The sequence below is a fragment of the Taeniopygia guttata genome, chromosome Z (assembly GCF_048771995.1).
Source record: "Taeniopygia guttata chromosome Z, bTaeGut7.mat, whole genome shotgun sequence".
NCBI classification, from domain to species: domain Eukaryota; kingdom Metazoa; phylum Chordata; class Aves; order Passeriformes; family Estrildidae; genus Taeniopygia; species Taeniopygia guttata.
Window position 1 is genome coordinate 12,141,356 of NC_133063.1, and position 24,457 is coordinate 12,165,812.

The 24,457-nt window shown below is 37.4% G+C and overlaps 1 protein-coding gene across 8 annotated transcripts in view; it reads left to right on the forward strand.

Moving 5' to 3' along the window:
- SHC3 (SHC adaptor protein 3) overlaps positions 1–24,457 on the forward strand; it is a 53,293-nt gene that overhangs the window by 16,391 nt on the left and 12,445 nt on the right. For 7 of the 8 annotated variants that reach the window (XM_030258550.4, XM_041711401.2, XM_030258549.4 and 4 more), the window contains 5 exons: positions 1,332–1,402; positions 13,598–13,661; positions 16,284–16,403; positions 19,526–19,579; positions 23,809–23,860. In XM_030258550.4, the coding sequence (XP_030114410.2) occupies positions 1,332–1,402; positions 13,598–13,661; positions 16,284–16,403; positions 19,526–19,579; positions 23,809–23,860 (361 nt within the window). The remainder of the gene's footprint in view (positions 1–1,331; positions 1,403–13,597; positions 13,662–16,283; positions 16,404–19,525; positions 19,580–23,808; positions 23,861–24,457) is intronic. The other variant, XM_041711400.2, reaches the window with a different exon arrangement.

Below are 24,457 nucleotides of genomic sequence, written 5' to 3' on the forward strand. Positions count from 1 at the left end.
GACTTCATAGCATTTGATGGAAATAAATTAAGTAATAGTTGATATATGAAAACAAACTAGATATTCCCTCAGCCTGTAAGCATTTTATGATATACATATTTCTGTGGAAAATCTTTGCTGAAATTATACATACTACAGTTACTGATGCAGTCATTCTCAATTTAAAAGATTATTTCTTCAACAAAAATAAAATTCCAAAACAGGATAAATTGTGGCCTCACTTGATTTTTGCGCTAGTTTCATCCCAAATAGATTGTATTATGCTGTGAAGATAGAAAAAATGATATAAAAGTGATATAAGAGCTGACATAAAAACAGAGTACTACAATGGCATCATGACCATCATTATAGCCTCATGATGCGCAGACTTCTCCACAATTCCCTGGACTTTCAAGAGTATGGTTAAATGCTTAACCTACCTGCAAAGATACTGCCATGGGTTATGCCAGTCATGAGGCAGTTTGTGCAAAGACACCATCCAGATATCTGACAAGAACTTTAGCTCCAGTAGACTTTAGCATATGCATGTTATGCCCACTTTTGGAAGCAAATCTAGAAGATTCACCCCAGTTTTTTCTCACTCCCAGTGACAGATACTGTTGAATTTTAACATCTTTCATAATGGTACTTCCTTTTTTCCACAGAGGTGCAGGGCAGAAATCTTGGACAAAAAGTCTGATCTTGTCTTAATATTAGCTAACCTTCATGTAATTCCTTTCTTGAATGACCCTGTTAAAGCCATTTCCCAGCATGGGTTATTAGTATTAGCATTTTCTACCTTTTTACTACTATAATAAATGAAAATACTAAATCACATCTGTCCCTGAACTGTTTATTAAGAAATTTGCTTGCTGGTATTCTTTTCAGCTTTCCCTGTTATAAGCTGCTTTTTTTTTTTTTGTTTTGTTTTTTTGTTTTATTGAGACTTACTTCTCTCCCTTTTAATTAACTTTGTTCCATTAACCAATAGCAGATAAATTCCCTTTCTCATTAACATTATTTTTTACTTTGATTGTATATAAAGTGGACCAATTAAGATAGAAGGAAATTAAAAAAAGCACATCAACGCATTATAAATTGAGTGTATTACAATGACCAGGCTAAACATAAAACTATATGTTGAATGAAATGTGACACTTAAATAAAACAAAATGTTTATGGAACAATTCTGTGACATAGAACAGCAAAATTACAACAACCTGCTTTAGACATAGGACAAATCAAATGGAAAAATAATAATTGCACATTGCCTTTTAATGGTTAGTTACACTTTCTCCCAGAACTCAAGTCTAATTATAATGCATTTTCCCACTCTTTCTTTTTCTTTACAGTACTTGGGCTGTATAGAAGTCTTACGGTCAATGAGATCTCTTGACTTCAGTACTAGAATGCAGGTTGCAAGGTAAGATTTTGTACAACTACATTTTTTAAAGTAACTTCTGAATTCTGCCCGCAGAGTAAAAAGGCCTGAAAGATGGCAAAACACGTGGTAAAGGATTTTTGGATATGATAAGTCCACTTCTAAATTTTGCTTTTACATGTAAATCCCTCATGTGGTATTAATATTAATACAGTTTCAGCAGGACTTAAAAAACTATTTTCTCTGTGGATTTTTAATATGCCAGGAGCTACTTTAGAAAATTTTTTGCCTGTTCATTATGCCAAGTAAGGCACTTATCTGGGTACCAATTTAATGGCTTTTAAGCCAGTGAGAATTAGAATATGCTTAAAATCTATGATCTCAAAATTAATCTAGGGAGCTGGTTTGGCACCCATGTTTATGGGTTTTATAGTAATTTCTTACGAAAAGTTTTCAGATAATGAACTGCACAAAGAATATAAAGGAAAATATATCACCCCAATGATACCAGAGACAAGAAAAAAAAAAAAAAGAAAAAAAAAGATGAATGATTACTTTTTCAGACTGTGTGCAGGAAACAATAAGTTCATATTAGATTCTTATGACAGTTCTTTTAAATGTGTCATGGTATTTTTGTAAGAGCGGTATATAAGTACAAGACTAAAGAAGTAGAAATGTCCATGATTTTTTTTTTTCTATGAAAAATATTTTCTGAGAACTACAGGTATGGTGTTTTGCAGGCATTTTCACTTGAAAATCTGAGTCATTGATTCCAGAGGAATGTAGAAATGGTGTCTTCTAGAAACTGGAGACCACTTTTTCAAATTCTGGAATTGAAATGATAAAGAAATCCTTTTCAAGGAAACACATATAAAGTGATATGACTGGATACAGTGCTTGAATTTCAACCATTTGAGGCATCTTACACTTGACAATAAATAAATCTGTCATAAGCCATATATCATACCATAAACAGCTAAATATTTCTTTTATTAAATGAGAAAAATCACTTGTTTTTAGGCTTGGATGCTAATCATATGGTCTATGTGCATTGACTTTGAGTTATACCTGCACACAGCAGCTTTGAATTGGGTCATGTAAGTCCTCACAAAAATTTAACCATTGATTTGTCAAGATGCTGCACTGATGAGAGGCATAGAAGCCAAAGGACAGGTAAATGACCAAATCCCATTTTTCAAACAATGTAGACTATGGAGGCATTTGATAATTTTACTACTGTACTTTTAGAAATGCATAATGTACATTTCTGTTGTATTTCAGCAGTGACCTTTGAAAATTATTTCATATTTAAGCACACCTGTACTTCCAATGTAGTTGGTACTTTAATATTTACCACTTGGAAATTCAGTGATACCGGCTTATGAAACAGTTGTGATAATTATTTGATTTGTTTTCTATATGTGGAAGTAAATTAATCTTAATTTTTCTGCACAGTTCCCTTTACTGTATGCTTTCATTGTAATATTATTGTACTTTTCTTATTTTCTAGCTTAAAGGCACTACACTGACATGAATACATAAGCATATTTGGTGATCTGAAGCAATATGGTCTACATAAACAAAATATCTGTGCCTTGTAGTTCCTCCAATAAAAAACCAAAATGTTTATTGGCTTCTACTGTGAAACAAACTTGGAATTGTATTATTTTTCTGTTGAAGTTATAGCATATATCACTACATGAAATAATTTTGTTATTCCACCTTCCTCTAATTATATCTAGAGCACAGAATATTTTTTTTCAAGCAGAAAGCCATATCTTCCTGGTTTGCTTTTTATTTTGTATTTACGGTTTTCTATTTATCATAAAACAATGAAATCTCATCATTTTCATAATGCAGTTCCTGATCTAAAATTTTTCCTAAAAAGGTAGCTTTTGAATTGGGACCTAGAATCTTAATCTGCGTTTCACTAATTCATCTGGCTCTAGACATCCCCTTGTCATGTCCTAGGTTTTCAGTACTCACATGCTTTGTTATGTAGCAGTTCACATACAAGCCTGTTGCTTATTAAGAAAATATTAAGGAATTGCTAGGATTCCCACATGGTAATTAATTTTCTGGTGTATTTTAAGAAACATAACATAGGCCTCAAGGTATGTACTGAATTAATAAGGCTGATGTTCTGATGTTACAGGCACCAATTCCCTCTTAAGAAGGCACCTGGTGCCTAATCATCTGTGCAGCCCTTTGATTACGAATAAAATAAAAGCACCCGAAAGTTACATTTATGTCTACTACATCATACATGTATTTTCAGGCATGTCCATTGCTGATTTCTCTGCAGTTTGCCACCAGTAAAAGAAAACTCTCCTGGTAGCCTGATGTGGTGTGGCCAAGGCTTAGGTCTGTAGCGTTAGCTGAGACTGCAGCAGCCAAGGAGCCAAGGGCCATACCTGAAGTAAAACCTTCTCTGTGTAAACCTCTCTGTGCTGTTTTCTCTAATCAGAAAACCACATGTCACAGCAGCTGCAGTCCCTTTCTGACCCACAACTTTATAAAATTATCCTACTGCATGCATCACACCTGCTGGATCTGTTATTTTTTCAAGACCTTTCAAAACCAGTCATAGTAGAAAGTGATCTGTCTTGGTCTGATATGACTTCTGGCATTATGCAGTATTATTAAAAAAAAAAATAAAGAAAAAAATGAGTCAAATTACTTGATTTATTGTGAAAGCCTGGATGCATTTCTTCCTAATAAGTAGGCATCATGTCTGACACATCCAAAGCACTTACTCCCCTTCTAGCACTGTATCGCATACCTGTCCCTGCTTCCTTTCTTAACCTTACTTTTTCTCCACATTTCAGAGCTTAAAGATAGGAAGTCAGTTATTAGAAATCCTAAGTTTGCCTGTTTTCTGCCTTCAAGTTATTCCATATGCCGCTTTATATCTCTTTCTGCTTTGAGGATGAGCAAATCCCCAAAAGTAAAATAAGCAGCATCAGTTCCTAGAAGAAAAACTTGTGGGGCTCAGTAATGGGAGGGTAAGATGTAATCTCCTGCTCTGCTTGAAAACTCCCGGTGTCATTTTAGACAAACTGTTAGTCCCAGTCACAGACATTTCTATGATTAAATGAATTAGTGCTTGTAAATGGCACTTAAATTGTTGAGTGAGCACTTAGAAATTACTTAAAAATTGGACTGAGATTTCCACTTATCTGGTGAATTAGAGGTAAGAAATTCATGGGAAAAGGTTGTGTAGATAATTTGAATGGCTTTGAAATCACAGCTGTTATAATGCATTAGGAAAGTATATACATCAGTGTGCATGCATAGACATATCTGACAAATGAAGAACTTTGGCTTCAATTTCAGGAACTACATCAAAGCCCCAGAGTAAATACTTTGGTCAGCAGCCTTTCCTTCCTTATTGCAGTCCTGTGAAATATCAACTTTTGCCATCTAATGCTGTCTTAGCTATCCTATCCTGTAACTTGTATTTATTTTGCCCTTTCATTTTTGTACAATATAATGTTAAAACTTGCACCAATAAATTTATCTTCATGTGAGAGCAGTGAGCAAACACTTTAACTTGGCATATTCTTCATCAGATCTTAATAACCTTGGTGGTTCCTTGCAGTGGTATTACTGCCCTAATTTTGAATTGAAGGAAAAATGAACAGTTGTGTAAAATTTCTAACAGTTTTTTACCTTTATCATTACACATATGAAATCTCAAGATTCTCTTACTACAGGGGAAATAGAAGAACCAGAGTAGTATTAATCAGTTGTATTGTATTTATTCTTTCCTTTAATGAATGTAATATCATGTGAATCCTTGAGCAAATAAGAGGATGCGCCAGACAACGGTCAGCTGTTACACATAATGATAAATGAAAGCCAGCTGAATCCACGTGTGATAATTCTTGTAACACATGTGAAGTCAAGATGACTTTCTTGGGTATCAAGACAAACAAAAGCATTTAATTGTCAACATAGTGGAGGAACAGGAGGACTAGCAGACAAGACTACTGAGCTAACCACGGGTGTCAAGTGGTTAAAGTTCATCCGAAACCTACCATCATTGTCATAGAAAGGGGCCACTCTTAAGCTTCTTTGGCCAGGCTTTGGCCAAGCTTCAAGCTTTTTGTAAAAACAAAAGTTAAAAATCAGGTAAAATTTTTTTGCAACATGTGCAGTGTTTGCAGTTCATGTCATATGTTTGCATGCTCATTGTTAAAGCTATAGTAGGACAATGGGTCCTCACTTTTGTGTTGTATACATGAATGACAGGCACTGGCTTCAATTAGATGTTGCATGCACTGTTTGTTGTACATCTGAGACTGAACGACAAGTATGCATGTTCATTGGCATTTAATTGAATGCCGTCAGTTTACTGCATGCAGCATCATAAAGTCACACCTCCCCATGCCATGTAAAATATTACATTGCATTTTGTTTTACTAGCAATAAGTCAGAGAATGGAAATACTTCATACCAGCAGTGGACCCAAATCCAAACTCTGATCCCAGTACTCTACATTAACTCTATTGGTGTCAACAGCTTTAAAAATATTCCTCTCCAAATTTGAGGCCTGAATTTTATTAATAAAATTATTAAACCAAATCCATTTATGGCAATATCCCTGGAGGAGAGATGGTGGAAATCCAAATGTTAGAGCTGTATTTGAGTCCAATGCTAAACAATATGAAACAGTTTAGTTGATGTAGTGTTTCACCTATATCTTTGTTGTTTGCAGAAATTGTCAGCAAGCATCACTGAAGAAAAGGGTGGAAGACATTGCAAAAAAAGACATTGCAAAGCAAGAATGTGTCTCCTGTGATTCTTGAAGGCAAATAGGTAATCTGTTATCTGCAATGAGTTCTGTATTCAGCGTCCTCCTTAACATGCTGTCATGCTTAAAGGTGAGTTAAGTTAAGGTGTTTTGTCTCTGCCTTCTTCCGTGTGAACTCTGAGTGTGGGGTGGCGTTAGGAGATGGCGGAACTCATAGACCATTTGCAGTTGCAGGAAGAGGTTGGCACAGTCACTTCACTGTCAAAGCTCTGGGAAGCATGATGTGCTAGCTGCTACTTGGTTCAGAAGTCTCAAAAGCGGATGGCGACATCCTTATAATTTGTACAGCATACCTCTGAGCAGGACAATGGCAGCTATAGTGCTTGATAGTTTGAGAATAATTTACACTTGCTAGTTAAGCTGTTATTAGCACAGAAATGAGGTAGAATAGGGTAGAATAGAATGGGGTAGGTTTTTGCGTGCCTAAGACTGGAATCTTTCCTTTTCAATGCAGTAAATTGTTACCTAATATTTGGAATAATTTTACTAATATATGGTAATGCCAAGCCAGAATGAGAGCAATTAATTGAACTCCCCAAGTCCATGTGCCTTTGTAAGAAAACAAGGAGCCTCTTGGAGGATGGAAAGTTGGAAGCCAAATAGTCAGGGAAGCAGTGACGGATGTCACTGTATCCTGGATTTTCAGAGAGATGATGACTCCTCATTGGTCTGCAGATCCAGGATCTAAAGCAGAGTGGTCTTCATGTGCAGTACAAAGCTAACAAATGGCAGAAATCTGGAAACCAAAACACTCTCAATTTCTGCTAACAGCACCTGGCAGCTTGATTACACAAATAATTGATGGCATAAGGAATTTGTGTGTGGTGTTCTCATGACATGTGCAGTCACACAAGACAGTTCATCAATGCTGAACGGTCCTTTTTGGCAAACACAGCCCAGATATTTATAAAGTGTCATCTATCTGACACAGAGAGAGCTCTGTGTAAGATACTTTTCCAAAGTCTTCCTTTAAACATGAAGTCAGTTAGGCATTAGAGAAAAATATTTGTTAGGCTAAATGTTTTCACTCTACTTCTGTAAAGTTTCCTGTGTCTGCCTTTGATATATCTGCTAATATCTACTCTTTGAGAGAAAATACTTTAGTAAATGACCTGAGGCTGGGACCAGTTTGGAGATTACTATGAACCTGATTTAGCAACAGAAGACAGTTTTAATTTCTTTCTTCATTTCTCTGACCAGGACAGTAGCTAGAGACCAGTCTGAGTGGAAAAAAGCCTGAAAGTCATAAAAGATGCTAAGGGATTGAGCTACTTAGCACATGTAAACCTTAAAGTACTTTTTGTTAGGTATTTTTGGTGTCATTGACTATATTCTTGACAGTTAGAAGGTTGACTATAAGGAAGGTTTTGTAGCTGTACATTCAAAACTAAGGTTTTATATGCCCTTACTTTATGTTCAACAAAGCTGTATATGCATGCAGAGTTAAGAGATATAGTTAAGTTGTGCTAGTAGGATAACCAAGTTTCACTCTACATTTTTTAAAATAAGACCATTATTCAGAACTTTTGTATTGGAAGAAATCATCAAGATCAAGTAGATTTCAATGTTACTGAGAATGAAACTGAGTTTTCTGAAACTTACTTGCATGTTATGGAAGAAAGTATAAATTGTACAGAAATTGTATAAAACATTCCTTAAAAAGTTATGTCATCTGTAAATACTGAGAACAGAGCACTGAGCATGTCAATGGATAAAGAGTTTCTTTGCCAATGAAACCAAAGTGTCCTTCAAACTGCATTGGTTTCTCTTAGGAGATTAATGGAAGTCTCACACTGAAGATGCAGGAGCATAAGAATAACTATCATTAGATAGATTGCATACTGCGTATTTAATGACATGGTTTTCAAAGCCAGTCACTTGAGTGTATAAAGTTATTCAGTAAACCAAAAATTAAGTTGGCCAGCTTCCTTTCATTTTCTGCTTTTAGATTTTCTACATTTGAGAAAACTCCATTTGAAGAAACAGAACTGGGAGCTGACAAAAGGAAAAAGAAGAGTTATCGTCTCCTTCCTCTACAAGAGACATCAGCTTGTTTGACGCATCTTCTTGATGCCACCTTGTTCCACAAAAGTTTTCTTCCAGGTTTCCCATGAAGACAGGCTTCACTTCAGTCAGGATGGTAACACATGGCATGTCTTGGTCTCTGCACCAGTTTCTGTGGGAGTTTCCCCGCCGGGGTGCTGCTGCACGGTACTCTGGATTCATGGCAGTAGAATCTTCACCACAGTTAGCCTTCCATTTCTTTCCATAACCTTGATTCATTCTCCTTAGCTACTTCTTCAGCCTTGCATCCTCCAGACATGGTCAATCTGCTGTCAAATACTGGTTTAGTCTTCAGAGGTTGTGAATGTCCCCTGTGCTACTTCAGACAGCACATGCTCATTTTGCCTGTTTTGCAAATGAACAAAAAATATATCCGTTATTAAACAGACTTCTAAAAATATATTGTTGGTCTCTGTTTCTTTTTATTTAAATTATTTTCTCAGAAGCAAGTTATTTTGAAACTTGGTACAGACTTTGTTTCTTCTCAGTAAATAATGGCACAATACTTGGTAATGATTAAAATTGACAGGAACTTAGTACTGTTAGAAAATAACTGGGAACCTTCTGAAAGTTCTTCCATTTAGAAAGTCAGTCTTCTGCTGTCTGTTTTTCAACCTGTGAAGTTCTAAGCTTTTGAGGTGGGGAAAAGTAAACTCAGGAACTACAGGACACTAGAATATCTTAACAAGTGAGTATTAGTAGGTTTTAAATATTTTGATACAAAACCTTTCAGACTCACATTTTCTCATCTCATTATTTGAGATGGTTTTACTTTTTCCAAATATGCTGGGAAAATCTGTGCTTTTTCTATGTGTATGTAATTTCCCTGAAATATGAATTCCAGAATTCTGGGGTTTAATAAATTAAATCATATTAATTAATAACAGGAACAGCACAATCAAAAATTGAGGGTCTTTTCATGTGATGATGTTTCATAGAGGAACACATTTGAACTTCCTGAGTGGACTACATTGTATAACAGAATAAAATATCACTAAAGCTATGAATGATACCAGGGCATTAGCCTTTTTAATGGAACTAAATGGCAATGTAAAATGTCCTTTTTATTTTCTCAGATGTCAAACCACTTTAAAGCAGTATAGGTCAACCTCAGAAAAATCAGATCTTTTTACTCAATGCACTTGAATACTGGAATTATATTCAAAATATGCAACATGTTTTGTGCCAAGAAAATGACTCCACAGTATGACCATCTGCAAAGCAGAAAATACTCTCGGGGAGATTTGGAACTCAGCATGTGGTCCTTACTGCAGACAGCACAGTAACTAATTTTACAAGACATCGGCATAACTCTGCACTGATTTTTATCTGAGCCTAGCTAATGAAGCAGGATGTGGCTTAGAAAGGTGTAATGTGTGTCTGTGTCAAATTATTTTCTTATTAGAAAGGAAGTGAATGTAATCACATCCAACTTTTCCAAACTGTGCAATATTTAGCCATGCAGATATATACAGAACTTTTGTTTTTGCCTTCCTTAGGCAAGTGCTTCCATGCACAAGTCAGATGATGGCATGCTCAGCCTAGCAGCAATACCTGGTCCTGGGCTTGATTTGTAGATCAGGTGTTTGTGCTGCTGAGGCATTTTCAAATTTGATTTGCTAAAAAAAAAGGTTATGTCTACCCTGTCTTTCCTAGCAGTGCAAGCTGAAAAGAAGTCTTTAGGCCATACTTGCCACATCACTAGGCTGTCTGGGGAGCTGTCACAGAATCATAGAATGGTTTGGGTTGGAAGGGGCCATAAAGACCATTCAGTTCCAATCCCCTGCCATGGGCAGGGATACCTATCACTGTACCAGATTGCTCACAGCAATCTGTAAGCAATCTGCCCATCCAAATTGCCCATGCAACCTGGCCCTGAACACTTCCAGGGCTGGGGCATCCACAGTTTCTGTCAAAAACCTATTCCAGTGCTTCACCTTCCTCACAATGGAGAGTTTCTTCCTAATATCTCATCTAAACTTACAGTTTCAGTCTGAAGCCATTCTCCCCATCTAATCACTAAATGCTCTTGTAAAAATCTCTCTTCACCTTTCTTGTAGGTTCCCTTCAGCTGCTGCAGACCATATTAATTCAGTCTAAAGTCTTCACTTCTCAAAGTTGAACAATCCCAATTCTCTCAGCCTCTCCTCATAGGAAAGGTGCTTCATCCCTCTAAACATCTTGGTGGCCCTTGGATAAAATGCATATTGACAGATGTTCAGTTGTCCTTATTCTTCTTATTTTCTTCAAATACTGCTTTTAGACTCCTTAACTCCCACACAGGAAAAGTACTGTGCCTTCTGTTGCAGGCATGCAAAGAGTTGCTGCCAGGACACTCTGACCTTGATTACACAGAATTGCTCTATGAATATGTTTTCTGAAGTTCCCACCATTTTCACTAAAAGCATTGTTAACGTGAGCCTTGCAGTTGCTTGAATACATTTAGTATTCACAGAGGTTCAAAACCAAAAGACTCCCAGTCTTCCCACAGTATTTGGGAACACTGAGTTATGTAAAACCAAGATATTTTACCAAAAGGAAGACAGCTTGAAATTGTATAGTGCTTTCTTATGGAGTGAGAGGACGTGTAGCCTAGTTGGTTTTTTGTTTGTTTGTTTGTGTAGTAGCGGGGGTGTTTTGTTGGTTGTTTTTGGTGGTGTTGTTTTTTTCTTTTGTTGGTTGGTTTTTTTGTTTGTTAGGTTTTTTTTTTCTTTTTAAGTCTTCTGTGCTCTGCCAAGATGGGGCATGCAAGGAGTAGTCAAGGCTGCCTTGTGAAGCCTTGCCTTGGGCTTCAGACCTTTCACCTAGTTATTTCCTCTCCTATCTCAAGTTCCAGTTTTGATCAACTTGAGGTTGATCCTTGGTCCTTGAATCAGATTAATCTATTGAGTAACACATTTTAATGTCTGGTTATCAGGTGCTGGCAGATAGGAGATGTAGCAGCAAACCTGCTACAAGATCCAACTCTGCCCTAGAAAAATAACAAGATTGCACACATTTTTGTTGAGTGCAGTGACCTGAAAATCCCCTTGTCTTTCTGTAAATTCCATGCTGCCCCGAGAGAGAGAAGATGACGAGGGCAAATAGGAAGAGAAAGGAAATTTTAGACTAATTTATCCCTCAAGCACATATCTCAGAAATGCAAGTCCCTTCTGTGAGAGGCAAAACCTATGAGGTATCTCAATGTACCTGTTGAGCCACTGGAAGAGACAAAGAGGTGACAAGTGTTGATGATGTCTCTGTGAGAGCAACTTGCAGTCAAAATGCCTGGGAAACTAAGACACACCTGGTGAAGCAAGAGGCATGGGTCTGAAAGAGTGAAGTGGGCTGCAGACTGCCACTGGCTTGAACTTCCCATTCTACTACCTCCAAAGGATTTGTTTCAGCAGAAGAAAGAGATGGGAAACCACAAGTTTTCGCTCAGTAGCCAGAAAGGATGACTCTGTAAAAGATGTTGTGTGCTTGTTTATCTTGGGTCAAAGAAAAGCATTTTTAGTGAATTTTTCTTTTGAGAGTTGTACTATTTACTTTTCCCCGGTTACATTTTCAGGAGTAACTCTTGTCTCAGTATTATGGTGATCACTGTGTGATGCTTGCTGTGCTTTATTTCTAAGATGCATCAGACATGTTCTTTTAAACCAACTGCTTTCTACTTGCTCTGTAAGAAAATCTAGCAATTTCTTTAACTAAGACACTTGTTTGGAGTAAAAAAAAAAAGTGAAGGTGAGAACTAAATACAGGTCCTGAACTGTGAGATGGGGTATTGTAGCTGTAATGGTCTGGGTGTATATGCAAGGCAGGGTTTGTAGTGAGAGGCAATTTTATTGAATAAACAGATGTAGGTGGGGGAAAAAAAAGGCATAAGACATGTTACGGAACAAACCACATCTCCTCTAGACCTGAGGAAAAGACAGTGTGCTTGAAAGATTTTTTAACCATCTCTTGCTATAAATCTCACACTTCTTCAAAATGGCAGGACTGTAAACCTGCTTCAAGGTGTGCTCCATTCCCCCACCCACCCATCCCCCAAACCAACAAAACGTGATTCTTTCAGGTGATTCCAGCTTTGAATTGGGTCCAAGCTAAGAGTGCACAAGGCATGACTATATATCAGTTACTGATTGCCATCTGATACAATCTATTGCATTTGCTGAGCCATTATAAGTTGAATGCTGATACGCATGTATGTCATTGTTCTCCTGACTCACTTGTTGATCCTGTGTGTAGTTGAAATATATAGCATATGGCATAAAGTTGATATAATTTATGTCTTTATCTAGATGACGTTTCAAGGTTTTGATTATTTTGGCTGTTCTTTGTCTTGTAGTTCATTGTTTCCCATTCTTTTGCTTTCTGGTCTGTTTTTTTTTGGTTGACTGGTTGGTTGGTCAGTTGGTTAGGTTTTGAGTTTTGGGGGTTTTTGCATAAAGTATGTGTTACTTGCATGGTTTTGGCTCTAAATATAATGTGCTGTTAATTTCAATACATATAAAAAATAGTTAAACAAGGTTGGGAGTCACCTTTGCTCATTCCTTTGAAATCATTCTGTCTTGCCGTGGGACAAGCCTATTCAAGCCTTGTACCTAGTGGTCACAGGGAAGGCATTTGTGTGTACAGGAGCAAATTTTAAACACTGACCAGGATGAACATTCAGATAATAAATTGTTAAATTACTGAAATGAACTGTAAGAATTGTTTGGAGAAGTGTGATTTCAAGAGTTTTTGTGATGTAGAGTTTCTCTTCTATGAAAGGGTAAAGATTCAAATCAGTTTTGGACATACATTTATTTCAGTCAACCTGGGTGCAGTGGGAAGAATGAAGCAATGTTAAAATCTGAAATAAAATATTGTTTTGGGCAATGATTTTTCCCTATAATATAAATGTTAGGTCACTAATAAACTACTCAGACTGTATTGATATAGTATAAATTAAAATGTTGTACATCCCATGTACTGTGTAGAATGTACATATTACCAAAAGTATTTTAGGGTTGTGATACTATCTTAATCCTGGTGGTTTTGCTCTGACTGGAAAAGTGCATAATATAGTAGTAAGAAGAATTATGTTTTCTAACTCTCACATTAAAGAAACACTTTTTTTTAAAGAAGGTGTGAAGCAATGTACAAAAGTGAGACTGGAAAGATGGTATTATGAGCAATATTCTAATTTATAGTGAGAAAAGGTCTTTTTAATAGTGTGAGGAAACATTTTCCTTTTTAGAGGAAATCTAACTGACCTACTAACTATCCTCACTTGTGCACAGAAATATAGCTGAAACTGTTCTCTCTAGTACATTTCAAGTGTAATGAAGAAACCCACACATTCTTTTGCCATAAAGCTTTTTCTGTCTCTTCAGGGAAGCAATCAGTCGTGTTTGTGAAGCCATGCCTGGTGCCAAAAGAGCCTTCAAGAAACGAAAGGTATTTCTTTTTCTTGTAGTCAAGTTGACTGTATTTTCTCTGTACAACACAATGGAGACCAGGCACAGCAGGCAGGTGACTTTAAGGCAGCTTTGAGAATTGCAGATGATTAATCATTTAAAGTATTGGCTGTTTTTACTCACTGTATGTTATCACTTGCCCTTTTCGTCAGGATCTGCTTTTGTACACATCTGGAAATATAAGTACATCTAGGATGAAGATTGTGCCTCTATGTTCCTTCCATAGAAACCTCCTCCTTTTACTTTCTTTCTTTTGTAGATTGCAGGTGGAAGAGTTAAAACCAACAAATGGGATGCCTTTTCATAAAATTCATGAGTAAATTATGAAAATAGGTGCTGGAAGATATAGTTGAAACCCAAAACATATATAGTTTTGAAAGTGACTAGATTTGTTCTTGAAGATACATATACTGATGTCATCTAATGAGTATGGTAATCACTGATGGAAAGGGCATATGAGGTGATCCTTTGTCCCTCTGCTTTTTCCATAAATGCTTCAGTGCCCAGTGCTGATGGTGAGTCCAGTGTGTACCTGACATCATTATTACCATGCTTTTATTTTCATTTGTGTGCTGGGAGTTAGAGTCTTCATAAAGGGAGAGGAGGAAGCCTTGGCTCAGCTCCTGCACTGATGGCTCTCAACAGTCTCTTCCAGAGGCCTGCTAGCAAAGCTGGGATGTGATGCTATCTCTGAGGGGAGAAGCATAGAAAACAGTTAATTATAGCCCTTGTGTGTGTTCTTGGGCACACGAGGAGAATCCGCAGGTGAAGCAAAAGGTCTGCCTGCTTTCCCAGCTGCTCCACCATCTAGGCAGAATCTCAGCAGAAATGAACGCAATGAAAAGCCACTTGTTGGCAATGGAGAACCACATCCTGGTAAAATCAGTTCATATGTGACAACATGTGTCACAATGTAATTGGAAATTGTCTCAGAAATTAAAGCTATGGCTTCACCTCCACCAAATTTATCTCATTGTCACTTCTTGGTTCTCCAGCTTTTCATTTTAAATTTGAAAGTTAAGACAAAAGTATCTTTCTTCTTGGAAAGCAAAATGACACGAAATGTAGCTGAAAAGTTAAACAGAGTTCCAAGCGCCTAGTGAGACATCTTGCTGTATTACAGGTTTTAAAAGTAATGTGACTTATAAGTTATTGAAAAGAGCAACAGAATTTCAGATAAATGTCAAAGATATGTCTTTTGCTGCTCTGTACATTCATAATGTTTCTGCCACAAGTGGCATATTAATTTGGTTTAGGTGACAGGTACTTCCTGAAGCCAAATTTTCTCACTTTACCTGCACTGTGGATAGGTGATCCTTAGGCATGAATCATTAAGGGAATCATGAAGGATTAAGGAAAGAGAGGATACAAGAATATTCAAAAGAATTTGTTCAAGAATGAAGTTAACGAAGTATTAGCTCTGTAACATGAAAGGGTTGAAATAGCACAACACATGGTCCATAGGAACAGTATGTAAGTGTATTTTTAATCAGTTAAACAGAAGGGAAAGTAGATAAAATTGAATGTATGTAAACTTGCAGGACTACAGAAGCTCAAGTGTTTCTATCCTGCTAGGAACAAAACCATCCAAGCTTGCAGGCAGCTTAGGACAAGTGCAGATATAATGGCAGAAGAACACTGTCTGCAGTCATTGTTTATACCCTAATAACTAGCATGACTATTCACCAGTGCAAGCAGAGCAAGTTAAAGGGCTTGGTCTGTTACTGCTGGGCAGCCTTATTTTTCACAGGCTTTGGTTGCTTGAATGATGCAGCTGCTCTCAAGCAGCTATGTGGTTCCCCATGAAGTCAAAGGTGTAAAGTTTATGAATTTTGCTTTGACAGCATAACTTCTATAGCTGCAATACCTCCTAAGAGCTGGTGAAATGCCTATAAAAGTCATCAATACTGTTACATCCCCTGTATTACAGTCTTAGACTTATTATCTGACGATCTTTAGATGCATCTTTTACCCCAGCACAAAGAGGTTTTATTTATCTATATCTGGCTTTTACCTACTCTCAAGTCTACAAGCAAAGTCATAGAATGGTTGGTGTTGAAAGGAACCTTTAGAGATCATCTAGTCCATAATACTCTGTATCCCATTTTGTGAGCATTCCATTGGTATCACTGGAGTCCCACTTTCCATGTGGCAAGGGGTAGAACAGTCAGTAGATGTAGAGCAAACAGAAAATTTAAAGAGTTGAAGCTATTTTTATAGAACAAGCACATCGTCATTTTAAGATACGGATTGAAGGCGTTCATCTTCGTTACCTTACTTGGTCCCTGGGTGAAGTGACACTGGTGCTGTCTGACAAAACCCCTATTTATTTTTTTGGTCAAGAGTAGATGAAGAATTTCTTGGCTATGGTTATTATTCTTATTATTAATAGCAACAGTAGTAGTAGTTGTAGTAGTAGTAGTATAAATGAGAAATAATTTCCAGAGGAAAACAGCTGTTGCAATTCAATGATCTTTGAAAAGTCATAAAATTCTTAGAAGCCTTTAAGATCACCACTAACCCTGCATACAATGAAGGTCATTCAAAAAAAAAAAAAAAAAATCAAAGAACAAAAATCTGCTTTTTCCCCCCCTCCTCACAGCCACCAAGCAAAGTCCTTTCTAGCATCTTGGGAAAGAGCAATCTTCAGTTTGCAGGAATGAGCATAATGTTGAATATCTCCACCAGCAGCTTAAATCTAATGAATCCTGATACAAAACAGGTGAGTGTAACTTCTGTATTAACTTGTGAGGCTTTTGATGAACAGCCTGCTGCACAATTATTTGCTGTCTGCCAAATACTCAGTTATTATTCCTCAATAATGTCATAAAATGAATGAACCCAAAATATAATCACAGTGGAAGTCAGTTTATTTCACTATTCAACACAACTTTAATAAATTATTTTCTTCTTGTCATGTTTCAGGTAGATTGGTTTCGCTCTTACAAGACCTGTGATGTGAAATACCATTATCTGGTTGTGGGAGTTCTTATTGAATAAAATGAAAAACTTTCAGAGTCATAAAAGGGGTGTGCTTGGAGCAACAACTAAAATACTGAATGTGCACCCTCAATTTTGTTGTTTTCTTCCCATTTAGATTATTTAAGGGCAAACTGTTACTAAGGCGCTGCCAAAAATACAACCTCAGGGATTTTGCAGTGCAATGAAAGGCCAGACTTTTAGAGAGACAAGGCAGCCTTTTTAAAGTAGCTAATTTCTTCTTTGCTGTGCTGAAGATACAGACAGACTTTGGGGAATCACTGCAGTGGTTTGTGAATGATGTATGAAATGAGAAAAATCTTTGCTCAGGGTGTATATAAAAAGGAAGCAGACAGATATGTGTAGTCACTGCTGTGCTATTTGCTGTGAACCACATATTGCATTAGGGCATGCAACTTTCTGCCCAGATACAGACAGAGAGAAAAAAAGTAAAATTCCGACTGTCCTTTGGGGCCTCAGCGTTAAAAATAAGAAAAAAACCATATATACAATTGTTTATTAAAAAGCTTACTGTTCGTTACTATGTTTTCATTCATATATCTTCATTCTTATGCTTATTTAGAAAGCATCACAATCCTCTGCAGTGAGCACTGAGACTGGGGGAGCAGGACCATGACTGGCTGCAGTAGCCTGTAGCCTTATTATGGAATATACAGAGCAGTGCTTTTCATAAGGACACTTACTCCCCATCAGAAGCATAAGAACTCAATGTTAGTTAGCTCTACTAAGGAAGTGCCAAACCTTGAAAGTCAGCTTGCTTGTCAGTAGCCAATGGCAGGGCAGAAATGAAGTTAAAATCATTTATTTCAAAGTGTCATCCTCTACATGTTTTCTCTGAATTAACAAAACTGTTCATCTTACGCTTATATCATTCTTTTTGAAGTAGACACCTCTGGGTGCTGCAGGCCTGGGAAATGTCTGGTTTCTCAGAGATCCGTAGCCTGGCTGCAGCCTCCCCTGTTTCTTGATCATGCCAAGGATTTGATTTGGAGATAAGCATGGCCTAGCAGCTTTGCCCTTTGAGGCCCCACACAGGAGGATGGCTGCAAACTTCTGTAGTAGCATCCTTTTCCCGGCAGATCTTGAAGGAAAGAAAAGACAAGTCAGGATTGTTGGCCCTTGTGGTAGAAGGAAAGCAATTGCATGTACCCCTGCACAACAGTTCTGTGAACATATTAACCAGTGATGAATGGAGCATGATTCTGTTTTGCCTGTTTCTTTAAAATGAAGGTTGGTGTAGATTAAAAGGTTTCTTAACTGTATGCTGACATTAGTGAATTTTTGTGTTTCAAGCAATGCAAGGCATTAATAGTTCGTTGTATCTTTTTTCAGTATTTTGATATGGGTAGAGGTGAGGTGGGGAATACCCCTACTTCAGACTAAATTAGCTGTGGAATTAAAAAAAAGCCTGACCTAAACTAATGATTTTAAGCACCTTTCAACTTCCTTAAAATTTGGGAAAAAAATAGTTTAGTGACAATATTAAATAATTTTTCTTTTACATGCTGAAATAAATTATTAGGTTATTTGCACAAGTCAAGATAGTGATAGTATGAAATTGCATAACAGAACTTTACTACTTCAGTTCTACTGTTAGGATAATCTACATTCTATATGTATAGATAGAATGCATATATGTACTATATATTCTATAAGGGAGAAAAGAGAAAGAAATCCTCACTGCTGAGTAGCAGAACACTAATTTACAAGTGCACACTTAAAAACTAACCACATCTTTGGAGGCTGTTGTGGGACAAGCAGGGCTATTGAAATTGAAGTGCTCTTTATATAAAAGAATCATTACAAATAGTAGTCACCTCTTGCTGACTTAGTGAAGCAGCAAGATCCAGAGAAACTTCTATCAGACTTTTTTCTTTCTAATGAAGGTAGCTGATAGTTCAGGTCTTTAAGAAGCAGGTTAGGGGAAACAGCACAAATAATATTTTTCTAGCCCATTTTTTTTTCCAGAATGGTTTTTCTTATGTGGTTCCCTCTCCAAAGTGAAGAATCAAGATCCTAATTCCTATTGTCAGGTGCTCTGAAGCACTTAACAATGGCCCAGATGAATTCCTTGGCATGGCTTCTGTGGCTCAAATATCAAGAGAAAATTTCTTTCAAATGACCTTTTCTTTCTTGGTTGTTACATGATTTCATTATTGAAAGATTTTGTAAGTTGATTCTCAGAATAGTAGACATGTTCTGCTTTTATAAGAGGTTCAGGACAAATTGTCTTTTCCCAGAGAAATATCATATTAGTTCAAATCGTACATAAGCAATTTGAATTTCAAATGCCCTGGAGTGTGCCTGTGAATTTGTCCACAATGCTACACTGCAGCTAGATTCAAAATTCTGTTTGCATATTGTAAACATGTTGATGTTTGAAGCATACAATGACACCGTAGGTGTTGGATGCAATGTTAGGAGCCTTACCTGCTGTAGAGGTTGGCATTTTTTGGTTTCATTGATTTCACCAGAAGTGGCTTCGGCAGAAAAATGGTTTAATGAATAGGACCTTTTGTTTCATTCATCGTTATCTGTAATAAAGAAAGTAAGTATTAGCAGATTAAAATTTCTCCAAAGACACTCTCCAACAGGTCTGTATGATTTACTAGAGATCTGAGTATATTTAGCAAGCTTGCAGTGTCCTGTTACATTTTAAAGAACACCAGAATACTAATTTTATCCTTAAGTTTGTTTATATTATCATGCTACTCTTTGAAATCCTTGTAGGTAATTTTGATCTTGATTTCGGATTTTCACCAGCCTAAAGCAAAAACCAGAAATCAGAATTGCAAACTGTAAGAAACCCATCTGACTCACACTTATTCTTTCTGATCCATACAGATCATAGCAAATCACCATATGCAATCTATCTCCTTTGCATCTGGAGGTGACCCGGTAAGCATTTCTGTAAAGCCTTCTCCCACATAGAAACTGCTTTACGAGGGCTGTGTGACAAAATGTAAAGCATATCTCACTGAAAGAAAAATACAACCACCATGGCTCCTGTTTCTTCTTTCATGAATTTTTCTTGATTGTTGCCATCAAGCTCTCTTTGAGGGGAATGGCTGACAGGCGTTCATGGATCCTCCCCTTTGAATGACTGTAACAAAAATTATTAAGGGGCTGTAAGCATTCATACAGTAACTGATAAGCAGGGCTTTGTTTTTCAGAGAAATGTAGAATAGTTATATGGGCATTGTATGGATTTTTATCCTATTATTTATCTTGCACTTTTTACAGTAATAGAATATGTTGCAGCTATATTTATAGCATTTATAGTTATGTATGCTTTTCTTTTTCTTTTTTTTTTTTTATTTTCTCCTCAACTGTAAGTGTGAATTGAGAAGACTGTGCTAAATTCTGCCTGCAGGTATATTTGTTACAGTCATGCAGCTTGAAGACAAACTTTCAGGAAAAGCACAGCTCTTTCTTTCCTGTTTTGCAAAGCTTTTAGATACACCTACAAATTTTTGTTTTCATTTAGATCAAAGGGCAGATTCCTACTTACTGTGTTTTTCATTATTTTTGTAACCGTTTATCTAAAGGTATATTAGTAAATGGACTTCAAAAGTATTTGCCACTCAGGAAGCAAGGGGAAATTTATAAATTAGTGAGAGTGCTCACCTCTTAGAGGTTTGAAAGCTTTTAAACTTAGATTAATTGAATAAACACCTTTTTCTCTACCATGTGATTATCTGTCCTATATCAGTCATGTACTACAAGTAAGTAAATTTCTAGCCTGCTTTGTGAAATAATTCTCTCAGTTCAATTCTGTTAAGGTGAAGATGTTTGGTGCTTTCTCTGCTCATTATGTTTTTGTCAGAAAACATAAAGACAAATTCTAGTCTTAGTATAGCTTTGCTGAGCTCAGTACAATTGCAGAAAATAAAAGGACACAATATCACAATAATTTGGGGAATAAAAAATGGATCAACAGCAGCTTGGAAACACAACAGATTGCAATGCATGCTGTAAATGAACAATTCCTGAAGTGGGCAGAGGAGTGATTAGCACAGTTCCCTGCCTCCATAAGAAGATTCTTTGCTGCCCATCTGCCATCCCAAATGCTAGGTCCTGGAAACACCACTTCACACTGCCCACTGATAAAATGATTTACCAGGAAAGAGGAGAGGAACAGCAGTAGAGTTCTGGATTTGGAGTAAACAAGCTCATCCAAACGTTTTGGAGAGATAAAATCTCACTACTGAGCCAGTGAGCTACCAGAGAAATAAAATTGCATGGTGCAAGGGAGTCTACAAGGTACAGTGAAACTATGAACTTGTGTTCCCAATAAGACTACTGCATGGATTAATTCTGGTGTTGGGAGGAAGAAAGTAGGTATGAGTATCTAATGTTTATCTACAAGCTTATCTCTGGCCTAGTAAGAAACAATTTTAACTCAAAAACAAAAAGCAGCTAGTTCCTTTGTCCTGGGTACGTGTAGAAGATGACAAAATGCAAGGATGTGATTTAGCTCACAGCTCATAGCTTTATTTACTCATCAGAGAGTCATCTAGATATAACTTTCATCAGCCCTTTATGATTTCTACTTGGCAGTGGACTTCCACCACCGAACTGCATCTCCCAACCACAGCTGGCTTCCAGACCATAAATTTATCTCTTTAGATAACTTTTAAACAGGTTGGAGAAAGGCCATAGTGACCTAGAAGCTAGATATGTGCCCATGTTTCTTCAGGAAGTGATTCCCTTATTTTGAAGTTATTTTAGAGTTTGGTTTATTAGGAGGTGAGACTACTCTCACTTTTTTATCCGCTCAATATTTCTGCTCTGGATATCTGTCTCCCATTTGTCATAGCAGTTAGGGTTACAACCTTCCTCCCACTCTCTTACCCTTAATTATATTATTCAAAATATAACCCCTTGAGAAGTGTTCCACAGTCCTGGAGAAAGGTTTGAATATATATTTTTGCAATAGTCCCCTTTGCAATGAGTCGGTTTCTGGCTGTGTCAGAATATGGGAGCTTAAAAATCTCTATACCAAATTCTTTTACGTGCCATTTCAGAACCATTTTTATTTCACTTCTAGGGCTGTGTTCTCAATCTGCTTTAGTTCTCTTCAGCCACTCCTATGATACTCTAAACAATTTTGCTCCACAGTAATTTCAGGTGGCTGTTTCCAGGCTGCCAGAGAAGACATCTGTTTTTTGTAGATATCTGCTGAAATTTTGGAGTGGAGGATGTCATAAAGTCTAATAAATCAAGTCTAATAAGGCAGGTTTCTCAGAGGTCCCTGAAGGCAGTAGTCTTTCAGTTTCAGCAATATCTCCAAATTTTAACACCACAATGCAATGTCTTTAGGTTTAAAATTATATCTCATTCATACTTGTTTCCAGTCCTTGAATGTCAAGGATCACTTTGTTGCATCAGCCAAGTCCTGTATAGTTTTTGGATGAGGGTCTTCTAACTTAGCCACAACTGAAACGTGCCCACCTTAGGTCCTTAATTGTTTCTCTTAGTCAGCTTGAATCTCAGAGCTTTAAATGAAATAAGGAGTAGGTGTTTTCAGACTGTCACACCCACACTGGCTATGAGACCTATGATTTACTCAGGCATAAATGTATCCATTAGCTATGCCTAAAGTAGTAAATAAATTGATCTGTAGCCCATTTTCTAGTCTTTCTGGCCCTGAAATAAATAACACAGTGCAATTTGCACCCACACATTCACTCTCTTCCCTTGTAGTGGTCTCTTGGGATTGTTGCCAAGCATGTGCTGGTCCCTCAGAGATTTTCAGAGCATGCTGTGAGAAACTAGTACAGTGAGACGAGGGCTCTGTGTTATTTGCTATTATAGACAGAGTTACCTTTGTTTTCCCCTTACTTGTTGATATGCATCCTTATTTCCACTGTAGTCACTGCCCAGACACTGTGCCACAGGATGTGTAAGAAATTACAAACAAAATGGTAGGGCTATGCTTTTTTAACAGACCAACCTCGCTGCTGCTGTGTCTGAGTGCCTTCCAACGATGCATTATGTGACATGGTTACACATCTGTCACCAGAACCCATGACTGTGCTTCATCATGTCCCTTGCTCTCTCCTCAGGAAGGAAATTGTGTAGACATTCTGTACAGTGATTTGTTTTGGGTGGTTGCTGGTGGTGTGTGCTTGCACTACAAAAAGCCACGCTAAAGAACTCTATCTTTTAACTGAAGACTGATGTTTATTAGGACATTAGACCTCGGCATAATTGGCAACGATCTTGGATCAGTCACCTGAAAAGGCTTTGGGTAGATTTACACAGCCAGCTGTAATGTATCCTGTATATCCCTTGGGTTTAGCATACCTGACTAGCCAGGCATGTCAGGAAATACTAGGTCTAACCAGGACTTCCTGATTACATCAAGGCAATATGGCATTTTTCAGATTTATCATCAGGCCTAAGTGTTTCCCAGAAACCCAGGTGTTTCTGTTTCATCTGCGTAATAATAGAAGTCTGCACCATTTGTGCACAGGAACATTGGGGTGGCAGCAGAGGAAGAAAAGGCTCCCACAAGAAGATATCTGTGTGCTCTTGCCAGAAAATTCACCAGGCATGTGGCAAAAGGCGTGTCAGGGAGCAGCCTAAGGGCTGGGGGAGGCTGTGCAGGGACACTGCTTGTCAGGGCCAAGCAGCGGCTGAGCACCTCTGTGCCATGTGGCACTGCAGTCAGTAAAGTAAACACCTGCTTGTCACACATGAATAAATGCCATTGCTCAGTATTTCTGAGGAGCAGTGCTGTTACTCCCACTCTTTCTGCCACAGAACCAGATGATTATTCATGTTATGAACCAAAAATCTCTGGGTAGTTTGAAGATAAGTACTTGTAATTCTATTCCCTCCTAAATGAGGCCTGGGCCAAATCATACTGAGTTTGTTTAATTGATAGAAGAGATTTTAAAATTCTGCTGGATTAGATAACATTCTGTAAAAAGGAAAGTGATGTCATGAGTACCAAAACCCATAAACTTCTATATGGGGCTTAAGTAATATGTATCTGTAAAGAAAAATATGTCATTTGTGGCTCTGCCCACAGGACTGTACCTACTGTGGACTGTGATCTTTTGCTGTAATCAGTGCAAATATGTTTTTCATTCACTGTAGGTATCTTAATTTTTTGACAGGATACTTCAGACTATATTGCATATGTAGCTAAGGATTCTGTTAATCGTAGAGGTAAGTTATAAATACCTATTTTAAGTCTGTTTTTCCTTTGAGGAACACTAGTTATTCATGGTTTAGGTCAGATTCCACCCCCATGCCTCACCTCCCTCCTGGAAAACATAAATGTAGCATGCAGCCCAATCAAAGGATGGCCTCTGACAGAGCCATGGAAAGATTGCGTAGCAATAAGAAGCAGCAGTTTCTTTCTCTTTGAATAAATAGGTCTTCCCACTAGTTCATACCCAAACATCACTTTGATTCTCTTCATCTCGGAAATCAAACACTTGCCTTAGGTGGCTGTGTGAGCTTCTAGGCAACAGCCAAGTGTTCCCTACCCCCAGTCACTGTGCAAGAGCTAGGCAGTCTTCTGATACAGTCATCTGATGAGGCAGCTGTATCTGTTAGGTCTTCCCAGTACATGCCTAAGTCTTCCTGGCAGAATCAGATTCTTTATCAAATAACTAGCTTTACAGCCAGCTTGATGTAATTCTCTCTTTCAGTAAAGTTTTATTCAAGGTCGTATTGCTTTAGTAGCAATCGGTCAGGGACAGGGACCTGCTTGTCAATTGTATTCACTAAGTCTTAATGCAACATACAAAATGTTTTGTA